Raw genomic sequence first — 18,736 nt, 5'->3', positions numbered from 1 at the left:
AAGAATAATCATGATTCAACATGCTACAGTACTTTTAGTCCGGAGATCAACACTATGATTTCTTTCCATGGGTTGGACATTGAGATTTTGATTAGCCTCAAGCTAAGTTCATTTTGATCAACCTTTTATATCAATTTTAAACAGAAAGATTGAACACCCCTGTCTCAGTGCCCCGGTAGAAGTTTTTCCCTCAGTGGGGATAAATTTTCTATCAAAATGCTAATGGGGATAGAAAATCTATTGTTTCCAGCTCGAAAATTCCAGTGGGGATGGTTTTGGACTGCAATTTTTTACATTCAGTTTTCAATGGGGATAAAATCATAGTGCAATTTTGCAGTGGGGTTGAAATTGTAGGATATTTTTACCACCGGGACGATTTTTTGGCCTATTTTTCCACCGGGGGGGGGGGGGGGGGTCCACCGGGTCTGTGACACAGGGGTATGATTGACAAGGAATATGAATTCTTCTCTTTTGAATACATAGGAGTGCACTAACCTGCTGGTATCCAGTTTGCACCTTTCAAGAAAATAGGCTGTCCGTTTATTTTGAAGTAGAAACTAAGACCTGAGAGGAATAAGATTTCACAGTTAAATTATTTTTCCAAAACTTTAGTTATCTATCTCAAGGGAGCTAATTCGGCGAGAGAGTAGCAAAAACGGATTAAACATTTTTAATTTGGCGATGGTCAGAACTAATTTTGACAAATGGCAGGGTAAATAGGTAGTATTTCTAGGTTATCAGGAAAATCAAGAAACGAAAGTACTTAAGCGAGGCAACAATTTTTCTTAATTCGAAATTCAAAATTAAGATACATAAGAAAGCTTCTAAAAAGGTTTATCTATATCAAGGAACTTTAATAATGTATACCGAGTTTATCGTTCTACATCTGAAGTTTGAGCTTTACTAAAGCTCATTTGACGTCAATCATTGCGGCGCAAGTCTATGATGGAAACCTTCACACTACCAATCGACAGAATGTTAGCGAGACACAGGGATAGCCTTATCCAGATGATGATTGAATTTATACCGAGTTTATCGTTCTGCATTTGCAATTTGGGCTTTACTAACCTCATTTAACAAAATAAAACTAGGTAATAATAACAACAATTTCAAATTCAAGCTAAAGGTCAAACAAATTACGATGAAAATTTCACTGACCTTCTGAATTTTCAATTGGTTCTTCCACAAGTTCAACGGTGCGAAATCCGAATTTGACTTCTTTATGTATAGCCGGAACACTTAAACTACTGTCATACACATCGACCTAAATGGAAAGAAGAAACTCTCCACCTTTTTTAGAAGAATGAGCCACCGTTGGATCTAACTTTAGATGGTATAATCTAAAAAACTTAATAACAAAACTTTTTCAACATTCCTTCCTTCCAAGAAAGGTTAAAAATCTATCTAATAAAACTAGCTTTGAACTGTGCCAAAAGCCTTTATGGTTTAAAAAATTGTGCAACCTACCAACAAAGTTGTCACACAGTGCAGAAGTGTTTTAGCCCAGCGAACGGGGATGAAACGGCGAGAAAATTTAAGATTCGCCGGCCCCATTACACTCATCGTACTAATGCGCTGAATTTTCGAAAGATTCACTGACCTAAAATCCATACTTCCCAAGAACAAGCAAAACTCCAAATAGCGGATAACGGCCCCCAAGACAATATTTTCCACCTTATCAACAAAGCATTACAAACAATACTCACTATAGCGGTGTATAAATATTGGCCACCATAGCCTGTGGGCCACCACTTGTTGACACTTTCATCTTTAACGACAATGGGAGAGAGTTTGATGAGTTGAACACCCTCTACCACGTCGTGTACCTCATTCCATTCGCTGTTTAGGAATTGATACAGGATATGAATTTGTTGCTTCACAAAACTTTCGACAATGATTTCATAAATCAAAGTCCATGTTCCTGAGATGCAAAAATCGAAAAATCATTTTTGCTCGTAACACAGTGATCAGAAGTTGTATTCTTCTGATTAGTTTTGTTCATAGAAACATTTAATTGATAACTATGACAGACAATTTTGAAATTTAGACATACGGATACTACCCTAACCAAGCCCCCCTTGAGTTCTTTCTTTCTAAAACGCTCTTTTGATACACAGCCTAGTATTTTATTCGCATAAATTACGTTTGTGATTAAAACACGTTCGCTGCCAACGACGGGTATACTTGTAGTAAAAGAAGTATCACGAACTACCAACTATGAAAATTCATGGTAGTGAGAGTAGTACGAATTGCCAACCACGAGTATACTCGTAGTGCTAGTAGTGGAGTAGAAAATTTACATTATTTTTCATTGAATGTAGTTTTTTTAGTTCTGTATTTTTATTCTGTTCGGTAAAATACTAAAGTTTAAAGAAATAATCCATTCAAAGAATTGTTTTAGTCGTTGCAGCGGCCAGACCCTTCAAATGACATAAATTTTTAAGACATAACTCTACGAGTTGTTTGTTCCACAAAATTTAGCAACTACGTAAAAAATCGACGACAGTGAACGGTTTGGTAGGATTTTTTTCTCGGCAGTTTGCGTCACACTGCTTAAATTTCACGCATACGTTTTAAGTTCTATTAGATTAGGATAAATTCATTAAAAACGAGACTGTAAGATTTGGGTTCGCTTGTTTTCTGAAAATATGGATCGGTTAAAATTTATTTACGAGCATTATTTTGCCAGCAAACTTACCATTTTGAAGAAATGTTGAAACTTTGATTTTATCAAGGAAGACTGTATCACTCATTTCTAAGTATGCAGGTTGCCTAAAAATACACGAAATTTAGATAAACTTAGCTTTAAACTTTCGAATACCGTTCTTGCCGACTCGGCTGATAATTTGGCTTTGAAATTTCTTTGTCGAAATTATATTGACCTACCATATTCCGATTGTTGGAACTGAAGGGCCCCAATCCTATAATTGAAAAAATGAGAAGTTAAATTGAAAACATAAGACAATCAGGAATCGTAAAACCATTGTCAGCTTTTTGTAGACTCTTCTGCTAGCAGGTATGTAGTTGACATTTATCCTTATATTATATACAATGATAAATCTTTCAGTTAATCATAAGGCTGATTTATTTGCCGAAAAAATATCACTCCACTCTTCTTGACAAATCGTCTTTATTTTACCAGTATTTATATATTTAGCTAAAACAAAAATCGAATTAGAATTATAAAGCAGAGCACACCCTGGAAAAAGATAAAAAACCAGACCGTAATAATTAAGGAGGAATAGAATGACTTTTACTATATGTGAAAAAAAAACTTACCCAACTAAACGAACATTGTTCTTTACGAATGAAATTCGGATGATCTCTACCATGTTGAGCAGGTGGAGCAACCACGGGTGGAATTTTATAACCGAATTTATTCAAATACAAATCACTTTGATTCTTCGCGTACAGTGTAGGCGATTCGAATTTCACTTCTAGTATATTATTGGATATCAGTAGAGAATGAACAGGGACCGATAAACTTGCAAACATATTTGATGATTTTGCAATACATATTCCATTTACAAAGATGGATGCCACTGTGTCGATTCCTTCAAATGTTAACCGCATGAATGGATAATCGAAAAGTTTATCTTTTACTAAAAAAGTAAAAAGGTTTTAATTAATAAAAGTAAAGTGTCTGGTGCATGGAAAAAAATTATAACCATTTACCAAGGTATTAATATAGGTTTTAGCGTAACAATTTTCAGTTTATATTTTTTTTGTCTCTTAAGGCCGGTCTCCACTTGCGCGCGCCGCAACTGCACTTTCTCTAGTAAAGCTTCCACGCTACTAGTCAAAAGAAAAATGAAGCAATTCCAATCTTACGTAACGGTTGAAAAAAGTTGAAATGTATTCAACTTTCTTTTCGAGCGCGCACTACATTTTTATGGCGTAATCTTTTTTCCGAGCAAAAAGGATTGAAGCAAAAATATGAAATCGCAACGCGCGTATGTATTTTATAGCGTTGCATGTTTATACCGGGTGTCCCAGAAATAAGTTTCGCTCTTTGAAGTGAATTTTCTCCAGTTCTATGAATTTCTAAACAATCAATCCTTTTGCATTGGAAAGAGGAAGGATAAAATTAAATTTTGAGGGGTCAATTATCAAATTTAGTCAACTGGATCAAAAGTTAAGCCAAAATGAATAAGAATTCTTTTTTTGTAATTGCTCAAAAACGTTGAAAATCGACCTATCAAATTGTTATAGAAGCATAATTGCATGGAGCATGATTTTCATTGTTGAAGCAATAAAAACCTAATGGAAGTATCTTTTTATGAAAAACGAAGTAAGATTTTAAGTGAAACAAAGAAATTTATCTGAAAAACTGAAAAATTTGATAATTCCAACCGATATTTGACTTCAATAGCTACACTGATGAAATCAGCGCTTCTTTCGACTTTAGGGGTCCTTAAGCCAAAACTTGAAGCTGAATTCTATAGAAAATAATTTGAAATGACCCAAATGAAAATTTTTAGTCCTTTAGAGAATTATTTCAAACATTTTTTGTTTTCATGCCCACTTTAAACTCTTTATTCCTGCAAAAAAAGTAATAATTAGGTTATAAAATTTGATAGGTAAAATTTTTATTCATTTCAGCATAATTTTTGATCTAGTTGACCAAATTTGATAAATGACCCCTCAAAATTTAAGTTTATCTTTCCTCTTTCCAATGCAAAAGAATTGATCTTTTAAAAATTCATAGAACTCGAGAAAATTCACTTCAAAGAGCAGAACTTTTTTCTGTGACACTCGGTAGCACTTCAGGGCTCAGTTACTTCCCGTGTGAAAAACTGTGCATAGTCATTCTCATTTATGATTATGATTATTATTAGGAACCTTAAAGATCAGAAAATCGAGGAATGGCAATCTGAACTATTGGAGGAGTTCCCTATTCTTGATATGCGTAAGTCAAGATGACGTCATATTTTTTAACGGAAGCACCCAAAAAAAGCCTGTGATTCCAAGCAATATAAGAGGACTGTATTTTTCTATTAAATTTCACAAGATGTTTCTTATATAACTTCAAATTTCAACTAAATAAAAACGCTAACTTCACAACAAAAAAACATGCTTTATATACTAATTGTCACGTGACTTCATCAATTATTCACACTCCCCCGGCCAGTGGTACGGCGTTTCGTAACCGTTTCTTTCTTGAAAGTTTCTACGGGATAAAGTTTATTCACGGGGCGAGTAATCAAAGTTCTAGTCTTTCCAACAAATATCTTAGCACCACGAGTACCAATCAGTTCTCTTACGCGACCGAGTCGCCATTTGTGTCGTGGTTGTTTGTCGTCGTAAATTAAAACTACGTCATTAACGCGAATTAACTGTCCTCTAGGTCGATTTTGTATGGTGTATTGACGTAAGGTGTTCAAATATTCCTTTCGCCAACGATTCCAGAAATGATCAATCACAGTTTGAAGATACTTGTGACGTTTCGACAGTTCAATTTCGTCATTCAAATTTACTACGTTTTCGTTTGTATTTCGTAGACTCAACTTTCGACCAAATAATAAATGATTAGGCGTCAATGGTTCCTCTAAATCATCATCGTCAAGTTCATTCAAAGGACGCGAATTTACAATGTTTTCAGTTTCTGCAAGGACAGTTTGAAATTCAGTAAAACTAAGGCAGGCGTTGCCAATAGTTTTCTTTAGACAACGTTTAACAGTTTGTACAAGTCTTTCAAACATTCCTCCATGCCACGGAGCCTCGGCAATGTTGAAACTCCAATCAATATTACGTGAAGTGGCGAAGGATTGCACTTCTTGAGCAATGAACATAGTCCCGTTATCACTCAAGACTTTCTGAGGGCATCCTCGTCTAGCAATAAAACGAATAAAGCTAGAAACGAATGCTGTAGCTGTTGCATCTTGGACAAGATCAAGCACCACACCTCTAGTAGTAGCGCAGGTGTATAGTGCAGTGTAGGATTTGTAGAGTTCATCTTCTAATTCGTCTTCAATGTAAACGTTCTTACAAAGGATAGGACCGAAATAATCAACACCAGTACCACTGAAGGGTACATCGTCTCTCAAACGAAGTTTTGGAAGGTCAGCTTCTTCTGGATAACGATAATGTCTAGGGTTGAACTTTTTACAAGGGCACGGATATTTTGCGAGAACGCCTCTTACGAAGCTACGACCGCGCGTAATCCAAAAACGATTTCTAATTTCAGCAAGTGTTTGTCGAGCACCGAGGTGTTGTACTAGTCTATGACAATCAATTGTAATCAATTCAGCGAGTTTGTGTTCTCTGTTTATAACAATAGGAGATCTGGTTTCGTATGGAATATCTGCGTTTTTAATACGGTCATTTGTACGTAATAGACCTTTTGTATCGAGGGTAACGTTCAAGCATTTTTCTAACTGTTGTCGGTCTTCTTGATCAATTATTGTCTGGTTTTCTTTGATCCATCGAAACTCCGCCTCTCGTATCTCGTCAACATTCAGTTTTGACGTCATAACTCTTTCTTCTTTAGGTACTCGAATATTTCTCAAAAATCTCAAAACATAAGCTGTTATTCTGTACAGCTTTTGTAAACACGAGAACTTCTCAATAACAATAACTTTTCCAATTGAATGGTGTACCTCATTAATATTAATGAGAACAGATTTCTTCTCCTCTCTCTCAAACTCAATCAGGGAATCCTCTCCCAGGGAAGGAAGATTCTTTTCGTGTAAAGTTTTCTCAATGTTCTCCAACAGGAAAGATGGCCCTTGCCACCACAAATCGTCGTGAACGGAATTCTCTTTGCGTGTCGTCAAATCAGCAGGATTGTCGTCCGTACTGCAGTAATTCCACAAAGATGGCGAAACAAATTTACGAATTTTGTTAACTCGATTTTCAACAAAAGTTTTAAACTCTTTGTGAATAGCTTTGATCCAACTAAGTGTGATCATTGAATCACTCCAACAAAAATAGCCATCAATAAACATTTCTCTCGATAACGACGAATAAACATTTTCAATTAAAGTTGATAAAATAAAATTTCCAAGTAACTCTTTTCGTGGAATCGTAAACTCTTGCTTTTTCAATGGAACGACACACGCGATTTCGACGTAACAAAATTAATAATAACATTCTCACATTTGGTAACTCCTTTAATATATACACAACAGCCATAAGCTAAATCAGCAGCATCGGAGAAACCGTGTAAATAAATTTTCTCAATCGGGTCATTAATCGAGCAACCAGTAAAATAATATCTATTCACAACAATAGCTGGAACATTCATAAAACTTTGAACAACTTTCAACCACTTTGTACAAATTTCGTTTGGGAGTGTTTCATCCCAGCCAACATTCAATAAACAAATTTCACGAAAAAGCAATTTCAAGCCAATAGTCAATGGCTGAACGAAACCAATTGGATCGTAGATTCCAGCAATAATTTTCAAAATTTCTCTCTTTGTTGGCATTTCTTCTTTGACGTTCTCGAATAGTCCTTTGACGGACAAAATCAATTTGTCGTCAAGCTCATTCCAGACAATACCAAGAACTTTACTATTTTGTAAATCTTCGTTTTTGTATTCTACTTTTTCTTTCTTATTTATTTCATTTTTCTTATTTATTTCTTTTTCTTCTTTCTCATTTATATTTTCTCTTAGTTCTTGACTGTTCGTGCGCCACTTTCTCAGAGGAAAGCTCGCTTCCATAAATCTCAATTTGAATTTCTTGTACAAATCGAGACCATTTTCAACACTACTAGTTCCGGTGTTTAAATCATCAACGTAGAAATGATCACGGACCTTTCTACTGAACTCAGGATCAAGTTGCTCATATTTCTTGGCAACTTTTCTCACACACCCATTTAGCAAAAATTGCGAACTTGTAACACCCCAGATAATACGAGTAAAACGAAATGTTTGAATTTCTGGAAATTTAGCATAAGGATTTTTGTACCATAAAAATCTCATAAAATCACGATGTGCAGGATCAATTTCAATCTGGGTGTATGCTTTTTCAATATCAGCACACATAGCAATGGGATGTGAACGAAAATTTAATAACGAGTCAAATAACAAAGGGTTTAAGCACGGACCCTTGTACAAAACATCATTAAGACTGACGCCGTCACGATACTTAGCACTTGCATCAAACACGACCCTGACTTTGGTTGTAATTTTGTCAGGTCTCACCACTTCTCGATGTGGTAGATACGTCACCATGCCGGGCTCGCCTGGGTCATCTTCAGGTACGGGCTCGATCACCCCTTTACTCAATTGATCATCAAAAACAGCACTATACTGTTCAAAAAGTTCTGGATTCTTTCCAATACGATTGTGTAACGAGTCTAAGCGTTTCTTGCTCAGTAAATAATGGTCGGGTAGCGAAGATTGCGAATCTTTGAACGGAAGTTTTACAACAAACCTTCCTTCAGCAAAATCGATCTCGTCGTTAAACTTGTCATAAACGGAGCGTTCATTCTCCTTGATACCGATAGTTTCTAAGTCCCAAAAGTTTTTCACTTCCTCTGACAGGAGTTTATCCTCACGAGTTTCACAGACAATTTTCATAACGTGGGTTGACACAACATTGGTACTACTTTCTGGAAATTTCATTGGGCCACTCAAAACGTACCCAAATAACGATTTCAATAAAGTCAATCCACTTTTATCTTTCTTAACATCACCTGTCATAAGCTCCCAATAATAATCTCCTCCTATCAATACGTCAATAGATTTCTCCACAGTTTTGTCATTCTCAGCAAGGGTATATTGCTTCAAATGCGGAAATTCCTCTAAAACAGTTCCTATATCTTGTCCGCTGACGGGGGCACAGATTGTTGGTACAGCAAAAGCTTTGATTTTGACGGTGGAATCTCCTTTCAAACTCAATTCATACTCTTTCACGGAGGAAATTTTCTCTTTCGACGAACCAAAAGTTTTTACACACATGTTTACTTTGCGAATGGGCGATAAATTCAAATCTTTAACAACTTTCTCAGTAATGTAGGTTTGCTGAGCACCGGAGTCAAACAGTACACGAACTCCACGAGCTTTATTATCACTTTCTGCAATTCCGTTGGCGGTTTGCAATAAAACAGTTCCTGAATCATCAACTAAATTTTGACTTTTCTCAATAATAACAGCAGTTTGTAATTCTGTGAGGGAGAGTGTTTCATCATTTTTCTCCTCACTTTTCTCATCAGTTTTTTCTCCTTTTGTGTTTGTTTGTTGACATAAAGCGGTAGGGTGATTCCCCGAGGTCCCACATTTGTAGCATTTGATCGTAGTTTTACACTCCTTTTTCGAGTGTCCCGGTTTCAAACAATTAAAACAACAATGGTTTTTCTTCAAAATTTCTCTGCGAGCACTATTTGTCGTAACAATAGTACATTGATCACTGTAATGATCTGTGCTTTGGCAAAATCTGCAAAACTTTTTTCTTTGTTGTGCACCTCCAAAGTTCATTGAGGAGCGTTTTTTCGAATTCGAATTTTCTGCTTCGGGACCTTTCAAATAATCAAAGTTTTCTCTTGCTAGAATTTCCTCATTAATAGCTTTCAAAAATTCAGTTATGTCCCAAGTGTTACTTCCAAGAGTTCTACTGAGATGTAAACGAACGACATTTGGTAATTTCTCTAAAACAATAGGTATCAACATCGGACCCAAAGTTTCTTTCTCAATTCCGGTTGATTTTAAAGCACGGACGTTGCTTTCGACTGTGTCATACAATTTTCGAAGTTCTTTAGCTGAGCCGTTACTTGGCTTTTCTAATTTAATCAGTTTATTCATAAGACTCGAACGGATGAGTTGCGAATTTCCATAACGTTCAGTTAGGAGTTGCCAGGCTTTATCATAATTTTCTCCACTAAGTGGAAGTCCTTGAATTGCTTGCTGAGCTTCATCTCGAACGTAACTTTGCAAATACGTGAATTTTTCAATGTCAGACAGTTTCGAATTTTCGTGGATGGTCGCAGTAAACGTGTCTCTAAACGAATTCCATTCTAACGGGTCTCCTTTGAATTTCGGGATTTCGATTTTCGGCAAGCGGACACCGTCGTTCTTTCTTTCGATGATCGGTTGTTGTACTGTGGCAGCGATTGTACCCGTAGCGATCGGCGTGACGTGACGTTTACGTTAGCGTAAGGTGCTTCAAGTTTTCGTTCTAATCGTTTAAGTTTTGAAACGTACTTCTGTACTTTCAGTTCAAATTCAGTGTTGGCATTCAGTTCATCAGCCATTTCCTCGTCGTCAGACAGGAGTTCCAAAATTTTCTCGTCAAGTTTTTTAATCGTGTCGTGCTTACTTTGTATCGTGATGATATTGCTATTCAGTTCATCCATTACATCGTATCGTTGTGTTTCGGTGAGCGTATCAAAATTCGGGTTGTCGAACTTGGCAAACAATTTACTAGCGTTCAGTCGGTAAGCGTTTGCTTTTTCTTCAATTTGGCAAGGTCAGCCATATTTTCAAAATCAAATCAATAATCACGTGTAATCAAAATCAATCACATCAAATCTCAAATATCTGCGATCGGTAACAAATCCAAAATCAAATCAAAATTTCAATATCCGAACCGCGTATCAAAAATCAAATCAATTCCAATAAATCAAATCTCATAACAACAACAAATCAATTCCAATATCCGGGTCGGTCAGGACCATGTGATTCCAAGCAAATAAAGAGGACTGTATTTTTCTATTAAATTTCACAAGATGTTTCTTATATAACTTCAAATTTCAACTAAATAAAAACGCTAACTTCACAACAAAAAACATGCTTTATATACTAATTGTCACGTGACTTCATCAATTATTCACACTTTCTCTCTTTCAGCAGGGTGTCAGTTAAAGTGTCCATTTTTAATGTATTCGACACATTAGAGGGAACTGGTATTTCTTCCAGCACCATTGAAGAGATATCTTTATCTGATATATACTTTGTGATGTGACCGTTCAAATATTGGGCTAGTCTTTGTTCTAGCATCCAGTCACTACCATCCTCTTTCATTTGAAATAAGAGAGGTTGTTCACGTTCTGGTGACTTTGTAGGGGATTTACTTCTCCTTCTACGTTTGTTCTTGGATTTTTTCTTCCTTTTTCGACGTCTTCTTTCTTCTGATGATGACGAACTTGTGCTGTTTGTATCTGACGAGGAACTCTCTGAAGATGAACTGGAAGGAGATCTTTGTCTCTTTTTGTGTTTACGGTAAGTTCTTCTTCCTTCCTCTCCAACTTTGGGATCGGTTTCTGCTACGATGCCCTTGATTTTACTCGATTCAGTTGCATCACTATTCACTTTCGGTGCAGCGGATTTATCCGCCATCTTGTTCTTTGAGCAGCGAAAGTGAAAGAAGGGCTTAGCCGGCGTTCCGCAAGCCTAAGTGAACACTCACTCTAGACTGCGTCCGCTCGGCATAATGAATTCGTCTGATTTTAAGCGATATAAAATCTTTAGTTTTGACTGACATATTCAGATTTTAGTGTTTTACAATTTCCTCTCTTTTACCTGATTTTTGACGTAACCTTTGTTCGTAATTTATAAGAACAGAAATCTTGTCTGTAGTCTAAAGTACTGTATTTAAACAACTTTTGATAAGAACATTTTAATTCAAACTCCTAATTTCGATGATTTTTCCAGTCCACAACTATATAAATATTTCAGTTTTCTATGAAGATGTTGTAGTAAGCTTTCATTGACAAAATGTTGGGAAAAAGATGTTTTAAACGACTTTAAATGCTCTTGCACATCTCTGACTTACTTCAAATTTTCTTATAAAAATGCCAGCTGCACAGAAAGAGGAGTTAATCTTGTTTACTTGAAAGAACATAGAAAACATATAACATAAGCTACGTCATAAATTTTGAAAAAGGGGGATTTTTTAAATGGTCATAGAAAGTGATTGAAAAAAAATCTCTTGAAGTGAGATAGCTCATTTTAATCTCCCTGGAATAATTTTTCCAAAAATTCTAAAAAAACAATACCTTAAATCAGACCAGACGTCCCCTTTAAAGGTTTTCATGCAGCAAAAATTTTTGTAAAATCTCTTTTCCCCTAGATTTGAGAGAAATTTCAAATTTGATCGCCGTTTTGGGGGCCACATACTGTACAGAAACCATCATGCATTACTTATGGTAGGTAGAAAAAATTATTTTTTTCTCCATGGTTACACCCCAAAGAAATCGTAAGGCCCTCAAAGTTCTATATTGAAGCTCATTATGGTAGTAGCCAATAAAATCTGAAAATCGACTTTCTCAAAACATATTGCATACCAAAATGTCACAAATTTGATGGGGATTTAGAAAAACATTGTAAGAATGTCAAAAATGAAGTGAATAAAAGTTTTTTTACAAAGACAGGCGCAATTGCATTATGGGCATGAAATTCTGAAAAATACAAATATTGTTTTGGGAAATGATTCCTATACTAGCAAGTATTTGATCAATGAATTGCAATTTCACAGTTTCAGTGAGTTGTGAGGGTTCAATATTTGTAGGTTTTAAGGTGTAATAGCTGTTCTAGCTCTGGTGACACGTTCTTCTAACATTGCTTTGAAAGCAACCCGATTGTCATAAATATGCCAGTTTTGAATTATGATCATTGTGTAGGTACCTAAAAAGTATAGGTTTTATGACCTTAGATTCAATTGTGTAATCTCTTGGTCCGAAAAACTTGATTTTTGAAGCCGGATTTTTGATAAAATTTTGAATAACTTTGAATTTTATGAATAAAAGTACATTTATAAGACGTTGTAAAAAAGTGAATTATACTATACATTAGGTTTGGTGGCTGAGAGAGCCCAAAATCTAACTTTGTTGGGTTTTAAGGGGTATCCACTGGTAACAATAAAGTAGTACATAGGTAAATAAAAAATGTACGGTGATATACCTTATCAATAATCAATTATATCAGTAAACTTGGTGACGGAGTGCTCCATACATTGACGTAGAACCCAAACCAGTTTGAAAATTATATACCTTTAAAAATCAGTATTACAGTAATGTACCGTAAGTTGGTCTAATATCGACATCCCTCGTCTAATTCCGACACCCTTCTAGACAGGAATAATATGAAAGATTGAAAAACTGTGACCACTAAACAAAGAAAAACTGTTTTGACCTTTCTATCAATTTCAGCTGATAAAAGGGGTGTCGGGATTAGATTAGGGATATCGACGTTAGACCGAGTTACGGTACGATTTGAATAATTCACTTCTCAGTATAATTTGGTAGTTTATACCATGCTCATAAGTAATCTCCTCGTTGAACAATGTCATCACACAATAATTTTTATACCTGTCCAAACTTCTTCCCAATATTTCTTGGGTATCATACCTTCCAAAATTGCCATTTCACTATGACCAACCTCGTACGCAGACTTCTTGAGAAGCAATTCAAAGAAACCACGCCCATTCCATTCTGGATCAACTATTGTACTCTCGATGTACAGAAAACGATTTATGTTTGTTCCAATCAATAGTTTGTCGATTATGTTAATACTGTTATCGAAAAATTCTATCCGATCTTCAATATAATTCCAGAATTTTGATTGTTTATCAATGTCACAAGATTCAATAAACTGTTTATATTCAATTTACTCCGTTTCTTTCCATAAAATAGTTGGTCTCCACGCTTTTACTTTTTTTTTCTCGTCTATTACTACCAAAGATAAACCTTCAAGTTTTGAACTGTATGCTCCTTCAGGGTCAAGAACACGTTCAAAAGCTACATGGTGGAGCGAATCTCCTTGGTAAGATTTGAAGCCAATAAATCCTACCAACGTTGCGCGGCCTAGAGCGGCCCGCCTGGTTTTTGCACAAATGCCAGATTGGAAGTAAAATTTACCACTAAATTTCGAAAAAAATATTACTCGAAAACAAAGGAATTGCTAAATCCAATCCGCCGTCAAAAATACAGCGCATATTTTAAGGCTTCACTTTTTCTTGCCTGAGAAAGGTTAAAGATTCGCTTCTAACCCTTCGGGCTTATACTTTATTGGAAAGACCCATGTATTTGTCTAAAAGGTTTTGAACTTCTTTCCCATGTTTGCTAATCTGATATCTCAAAATGTTGTACATTTTCGAATTCGTACTAATTTGACCTACTCAGATTAAGATCTATCCGTACAGTTGTTGTTTTTTAAACTATTTTATTATTTTTTCCGGTTAAATTTACAGTAGAGATCTTTTTTGGTTTGTTTGTAATGACAACAACTTATGAAAGACAAATACATGGTCTCTGTTTGTCTGGTAGAGTAGTTTGACACAACAAATTTACCAGATAATTTATCAGTTTCACTATACAAAAGTTTATTTTTTGAGTGTTTGAATTTTTGAACATTTATCGTGTTTTTTACACTTTTTCAAAAAAAAAGCTCATCGGCTATAGAACAAGTGGGCCAAATGTAAAAAGTAATACCTTAGATTTTAAGTCAGGAGAATGAAAATGGGCAAGTAGCAATTTTTTTTTTTTAGGTTAATTTAAAAAAATAATTTAAATATAAAAAAAGTAGTAAAAATTAATATAAAGAATCCAGGATGAGAAAATTATTTACAAAAGTATACGTATGATTTGGAGATGACTTCACTACCAGAGTGAATCATCGTTGGTGACAATGCTGCAGACCTTGATGAGCAGAAACCATATTCCAATACAGAAGGTGACAAGTGAGGTGTCGTACACGCTCCACGGTCTTCCGCCATCATGTTGATCAAAAATGACGTCTGACGTTGTCGATGGACTTTTTCGTTGAGCAGAACTATAAAATCAGTATAGTAAAATGATGTTTGACTGAAAGAAATATTCACTAATCCACTCTTTGTAATAAGATGATTAAGAGGCTTAAGATGTCAATATTGGTTGAACATATCTAGGAGCCGAGAGGGCCATTCGATCTATTCATCATTAGCTTAATTACCTTTTTTGTACTCTAGGAGTAACTCTTGATCTTGTCATTGTCTAGATCTGAATTCTTTGGTTGTTCTTGGCTCAAATCGTTACCCTTTGCGTCTTGTGGCTTGGTGAGCTCTTTATTGATTTGTGTAGCAATAGTCAATGTATTTGCTTCGATGTCGTTGGAAGCAATCTGTTTTGGTTTTCTCTGGCGTTTCCTTTGTTTTTGCTTGCCCACTGTCTCTGTGTCTTGAATGGTTTGCATTTGAGCAATTTTATGTTCGTATTCTTCCTTGACCGTTTGCAAGTGTTCTTTGGTAGCCTCAAGCTTTTTATTGGTTTCAATCTTCTTCATGCTATTTGAGTGGGCCTGAAGAGAAGTATTTGAAAATTAATTTTGACATAATCAAGACAGGTCACCTTCGTAACCTGCTTCCAAGATTGAACGCCTTCTGATCAGGCATTGTTCATAAGAAATTACTCGTTGCCCAAAGAATAGTCTTTCTTAGGGGATGAGCATTCCTAACAATCACCATCAATATCGATCTCTATATCATACTGTTATACTCTTATGTGCTTAATTGTGTAGGGGGTATGTGTTAGTCCACATAAAAATCAACAAAATGGGGGGGGTCATAAATAAGTGCTACTGACCTGATTTTGCTAAAAATCCCTAGGAAAATGAAGGTTTTTGGCCAATTTTGGCGCCACTTCGTAGTATAAAGGTCATAAAATGGGGGAGGGGGTCATTATAACGTGTTATGGGTTGATTTTTTCCCAAAAATTACAAAATGACCCCCCCCCTACAGTTAAGCACACAAAAGTAAATACTAATTAACAAGCAATCATTCAAGCAAAAATGATTTTCTCAGGGAATGACACAACATGACAAATGAGTTCCTAAAGATTCTTTATTGATGCTGATCGATGGTAATTTATTAAAAGAAAAAGCTGAAATCCTACCTCTTCTCTGTAAGCATTACGTTCTCGGATCAAAGATTCGATCCTCTTTTTTTCACGTTTCAAATCGTTCTGGATTTTCTCCATTGTGACCTTTTGTTTTTCGATAGTAGCTCGGTCTGCATTTTCTTTCTTCTTGTGTGCAGAAATATCTTCCAAACGAGCGCGAATCTCGACTTCGCGTTGGTTTAATCTCTTCTCCAAACGAAGCACACTTTTCGATGCAGTCTCTAGTTTCTTTTCACAGATCGCTTTTTCTTTTTGTAAGAAAGCAATCGTCAATTCAGATTCTTCCAGGTTGCCATCTTTTGTAGCCAATGCCTCTTGGTGCATCGAATCCATCTGGCTGGCTTCTTTCTTCAACTTCTCAAGCTGTTCCCTAACTTCACCAATCTCGTCCATGTGCACGTCTTTCACACGGAGTAATACCTCATTCCGTTTGTCATCTCTGTCCCATGGATTAATTCAGATTCGACTTGCGCTAACTTCAATGCATCATTCTCTGCTTTTAACGATCCCATATTTTGTTCCTTGATGTTGGTTTGCTCTTTGAAGCTTTCGCACATCTTAACCAACTCGCTCTCTTTTCGTGTCATTTCTTCAGTATGTTTCTTACGCTCTTCCTCGTTATCCTTTATCAATTTCTCATTCATCAACTTTAGATCATTCAGCTCCTGTTGTTGTTTGCTAAACGCTTTTTGACTCTGGACGACCTTATCGTTGGCTTCCTTAATCTCTTTGGTAGCCTTAAACAATTTCTTCTTGATGACAGCCTTCTTGTTATTCAATTCTACGACCTGAGAGGCCTGGGCTTTAACTAACTCCGTTTGTTGCTGTAAGGAGTGTTGTGTATCAAGGAGTAATTTTGTTCGGCATCCAAGCTTTTACGAAGCTCTTGAATCGTTTCTTTGTTAAGCTCCGATTTATCTTTTTCAATGGAAAGCATTCTTTCCAAACGCTTTGCTCCTTGTTCCTTTACGGCATCCAGCTCCCTCTCAAAATATTTTTTTATTTCATAGATCTGAGCGTCCTTTTCACAAATTTTAGCCTCCTTTTCTGCAAGAAAGACTCGGTTGTGTTCTTTTTCGGCAGTCAATAACGCGCTTAAGTGTTGTTTCAACTGCGAGGTAGTATCGGCAACACATTCTTTGATATCCAAGCCCATATTTTCAACCTCTTCACGGGCCATTGTCAATTTTTTATTCAAACCATCAATTGTAGTACGCAAAGCATCCGCCTCTTCACGATGTGCAAGATCGGATTCTTCTTTGGCTAAAGATAATCCCCTGATCTCTGTTTCAGCTACTGTGTTCCTTTCCACAATGCTGTCGTAGTCACCTTTCATTTTACCGTAATCACCTTTAATTGAACGAAGTTCGTCCAAAAGAGCTGAATCGTTTGATGGAGAAGTATCTTTACCTCCCTTTACTTTTGTATCGGCTTCACTATCTGTTGAAGAAGTATTTATGCCTTCTCTTCCTCCTACGTATGCACCTTCCCGTATCTTTTCTTCATTCTGGACTTTGATGGCATTTTGATAAGTCTTCATCGCAATGCCGAATTCCAGTGGGCCGACGTTCAACTCCTTCATAATCTATAACAAATGTGAAAGATATAAAGATGAATCAGCCCGTGAAAAGGACTAACTCCAAATTTACTAAAGCTGAGGTCACACCTTTATTGTTTGAGTCAGGGGTAGCGAAATGCATCAGAGTTTACATTGACTAATGTGAGAGTTACCTCAAAGCGAAACACAGTCTTTATAAAGATTGTATATTGAATAGCAAACATGGTCCTGAATAAGACGGCAGTTTACTAGAAAAGAACCCTTGCGCCCAAAGTAGGTGAAGATTGTGTGGTTGCCCCTCTTGAGCAGGTGACTGTTGTAGTAAGGGTAGAGAATATATTTAACCAGAGCTATTAGAGGTAGAGTAGCCTTTACTTTCTGATACCGAAAATTTTAAAGCACAGAACAAACCTTTCTTTGAAGGGATTCTTTATCATCGGTAGCAATGCGTGGCTTTGTGTTTCGGCCACCGTAAAGTTTTTCAGGAAGAGAAACATCCTTGTAGCTGATTAATGTTCTGTTGATCTGACACAATTGTTCGTCTTCTGGTGTATTAACACGACTGTCTGATTGAAAACTTTGCATTTGAATTTCACCACAATAAAAGCCCTTTGAAAGTCTTGCTTTCGAAGATTTCTTCAGGTCTTCTGTCATCAATGATGTAGCGCGCCACCACATCTTTCAAAAAATTTTCGTCGATAAATATTTTACACGTCTATCCACTTCACAATTAAAAATTTAAATGAATCTCTTTCTTGGTGGTTGTGTTTAAAAAAAGAAAACTTTTGTGAAATGATATTTGACGTCAAAAATTAGACGTTAACTGACGTAATAACAATGGCTTTCTTAATCTGCCATTCCGATGGTGGATTGGCGACCGCCCACGCTCTAAAGAGGCGGGCTTATATCACGACAGAGAGCAATGAAATTCGGGCTTTGATGTGCCGATGATCCCTTGGTGCTCTTCGTTACAATCAGAATCATTTCGTACACATGACTAATAGTTCAATCTAAAAATTAGTGCCTTTCATACAAAATCGATCAATTTCGGAAAAAAATTTCCTGTCTTTAGATTCGACAATATTCCGAAATACGCGCTTTTTCTGAATTTTCTAGAGATTTTATAAGTTTTTCTGATTTTTTTGTACATAGATACGTATTAGTACTGCCATTAATATGTCGAAAAGTGTTTTCGAGGCGCCAATAAAAAAAAGGGAAAAAGAGAATTCTTTTTGGACTTCAGGGTGTGTTGATTTGCGTCACTATCTTTGATTACTCTCGGGTACCTAATAGCCGTCCCCCCCCCCCCCGCTAATTAATTTTTGGGAAAATGTTTTTGAAAGTTCCCTTTTTTGTCTTAAT

General features: G+C 36.1%; 6 protein-coding genes across 6 annotated transcripts in view; all 6 read right to left on the bottom strand.

Annotated features, from left to right (window-relative positions):
- The window catches only part of LOC136810599 (beta-mannosidase-like), a 41,701-nt gene extending 38,105 nt beyond the window's left edge, over positions 1 to 3,596 (bottom strand). Inside the window, exons 1-6 of the mRNA XM_067067157.1 lie at positions 3,280 to 3,596; positions 2,887 to 2,921; positions 2,699 to 2,772; positions 1,707 to 1,921; positions 1,159 to 1,264; positions 496 to 564 (exon numbers count right to left, since the gene is read on the bottom strand). Coding sequence (XP_066923258.1) covers positions 496 to 564; positions 1,159 to 1,264; positions 1,707 to 1,921; positions 2,699 to 2,772; positions 2,887 to 2,921; positions 3,280 to 3,573 — 793 coding nt within the window. The 5' untranslated portion in view covers positions 3,574 to 3,596. The remainder of the gene's footprint in view (positions 1 to 495; positions 565 to 1,158; positions 1,265 to 1,706; positions 1,922 to 2,698; positions 2,773 to 2,886; positions 2,922 to 3,279) is intronic.
- A 1,509-nt stretch (positions 3,597 to 5,105) lies between these two features.
- Positions 5,106 to 6,947, bottom strand: LOC136810748 (uncharacterized). The gene has a single exon (XM_067067350.1). It carries the CDS (start codon positions 6,945 to 6,947, stop codon positions 5,106 to 5,108), a length of 1,842 nt encoding a protein of 613 aa, XP_066923451.1.
- A 95-nt stretch (positions 6,948 to 7,042) lies between these two features.
- LOC136810747 (uncharacterized) lies at positions 7,043 to 10,299 on the bottom strand. The gene is made up of 2 exons (XM_067067349.1): positions 10,148 to 10,299; positions 7,043 to 9,872 (listed from the first exon to the last, which is right to left on the bottom strand). Exons 1-2 carry the CDS (start codon positions 10,297 to 10,299, stop codon positions 7,043 to 7,045), a joined length of 2,982 nt encoding a protein of 993 aa, XP_066923450.1.
- A 469-nt stretch (positions 10,300 to 10,768) lies between these two features.
- Positions 10,769 to 11,281, bottom strand: LOC136810746 (protein FAM133A-like). The gene has a single exon (XM_067067348.1). The coding sequence runs from the start codon at positions 11,279 to 11,281 to the stop codon at positions 10,769 to 10,771; it is 513 nt and encodes a 170-aa protein (XP_066923449.1).
- Positions 11,282 to 14,884: 3,603 nt separating this feature from the next.
- On the bottom strand, positions 14,885 to 16,232 carry LOC136810745 (cilia- and flagella-associated protein 53-like). The gene is made up of 2 exons (XM_067067347.1): positions 15,811 to 16,232; positions 14,885 to 15,217 (listed from the first exon to the last, which is right to left on the bottom strand). The coding sequence occupies exons 1-2, from the start codon at positions 16,207 to 16,209 to the stop codon at positions 14,885 to 14,887; spliced, it is 732 nt and encodes a 243-aa protein (XP_066923448.1). The 5' UTR covers positions 16,210 to 16,232.
- A 392-nt stretch (positions 16,233 to 16,624) lies between these two features.
- On the bottom strand, positions 16,625 to 18,092 carry LOC136810744 (uncharacterized). The gene is made up of 2 exons (XM_067067346.1): positions 17,786 to 18,092; positions 16,625 to 17,401 (listed from the first exon to the last, which is right to left on the bottom strand). The coding sequence occupies exons 1-2, from the start codon at positions 18,050 to 18,052 to the stop codon at positions 16,625 to 16,627; spliced, it is 1,044 nt and encodes a 347-aa protein (XP_066923447.1). The 5' UTR covers positions 18,053 to 18,092.
- Positions 18,093 to 18,736: the final 644 nt, after the last annotated feature.

This window comes from Clytia hemisphaerica, unplaced genomic scaffold, assembly GCF_902728285.1.
Source record: "Clytia hemisphaerica strain Z4C2 unplaced genomic scaffold, Clytia hemisphaerica genome assembly, whole genome shotgun sequence".
NCBI classification, from domain to species: Eukaryota; Metazoa; Cnidaria; class Hydrozoa; order Leptothecata; family Clytiidae; genus Clytia; species Clytia hemisphaerica.
The sequence above is the reverse complement of the archived record's forward strand: the minus strand, read 5'-3'. Positions and strand labels throughout refer to the sequence as shown.

Coding starts and splice junctions, on each gene's coding strand:
- LOC136810748 (XM_067067350.1), bottom strand. CDS start 6,947: ATGTTTATTGATGGCTATTTTTGTTGGAGTGATTCAATGATCACACTT.
- LOC136810747 (XM_067067349.1), bottom strand. CDS start 10,299: ATGGATGAACTGAATAGCAATATCATCACGATACAAAGTAAGCACGAC. Junction 9,873..10,147: donor TTTGAACTGAAAGTACAGAA/GTACGTTTCAAA, acceptor GTATTTGCAAAG/TTACGTTCGAGATGAAGCTC.
- LOC136810746 (XM_067067348.1), bottom strand. CDS start 11,281: ATGGCGGATAAATCCGCTGCACCGAAAGTGAATAGTGATGCAACTGAA.
- LOC136810745 (XM_067067347.1), bottom strand. CDS start 16,209: ATGGACGAGATTGGTGAAGTTAGGGAACAGCTTGAGAAGTTGAAGAAA. Junction 15,218..15,810: donor GTAATGCTTACAGAGAAGAG/GTAGGATTTCAG, acceptor ACTTCTCTTCAG/GCCCACTCAAATAGCATGAA.
- LOC136810744 (XM_067067346.1), bottom strand. CDS start 18,052: ATGTGGTGGCGCGCTACATCATTGATGACAGAAGACCTGAAGAAATCT. Junction 17,402..17,785: donor AAGAATCCCTTCAAAGAAAG/GTTTGTTCTGTG, acceptor CATTTGTTATAG/ATTATGAAGGAGTTGAACGT.